This window comes from Penaeus monodon, chromosome 29, assembly GCF_015228065.2.
Source record: "Penaeus monodon isolate SGIC_2016 chromosome 29, NSTDA_Pmon_1, whole genome shotgun sequence".
NCBI classification, from domain to species: domain Eukaryota; kingdom Metazoa; phylum Arthropoda; class Malacostraca; order Decapoda; family Penaeidae; genus Penaeus; species Penaeus monodon.
The window spans coordinates 10,402,276-10,402,988 of NC_051414.1; the positions used below are offsets into that span (position 1 = coordinate 10,402,276).

The window sequence follows — 713 nt, forward strand, 5'->3', positions numbered from 1 at the left end:
GTCCTCTCCTTTCATATTTGCTATTCCATAGGCTGAACCTTCCTCCCCCTTTGCGTATGCGCATCTTCACTCCACCCACGACCCCCTTCCTCCCCAAACCACACAACCGAAACCAACCATGGACTCTGGCTGCCTCCTCCCCCTCCCTTCCCCCTCCCCCAGGCCAGTCAACAGTCAGCCTCCTCCCGCCACTCACACTGACTGGCGACGCGGGCCTGACGGACTGGGTAGCTGGCTGGCACGACACGATGTCCGAGGGCACGGGGTCGTAGCGGGTCGGCTCTTCATCCTCGGACGTCAACGACCTCAGGTAGGACGATGACCTCTCGTCGTCCTCCGAAGACTGGCAGCGAGTGCTACTGTCCTGCAATGGCGCAAGGAGGTAACGCGTTAGGTGGTTTTAGCGTTAGCCATTTAATTTTTATTTATTTGTTGATCTTTACTTGGCTTTGTTGTCTTGGATTGTTTTACAAGAAGGGAGAGAGAAAGACCTAGCATGATTCAATCCCCTTAAATTTTATTTCATTTGCGTGTGTCCCTCTTCGCGCCTTTGTTCTAAGGTAACTTCGTTGGTTGTCAGTTCCTTTCTTTATATCGAGACGAGTGACCCACAACGTCAGAAAGCTTATCAAATATATTCCGTAATTACGAAAGGTCGTATTCAAAAAAAGGAAATATTAACGAATACCAAAATAGAACTGAAACATGCAAGG

The 713-nt window shown here is 49.8% G+C and overlaps 1 protein-coding gene across 1 annotated transcript in view; it reads right to left on the reverse strand.

Annotated features, from left to right (window-relative positions):
* LOC119591947 overlaps positions 1–713 on the reverse strand; it is a gene marked incomplete at its 5' end in the record, with an annotated part of 109,644 nt that overhangs the window by 4,031 nt on the left and 104,900 nt on the right. Inside the window, 1 exon segment of the mRNA XM_037940702.1 lies at positions 197–364. Coding sequence (XP_037796630.1) covers positions 197–364 — 168 coding nt within the window.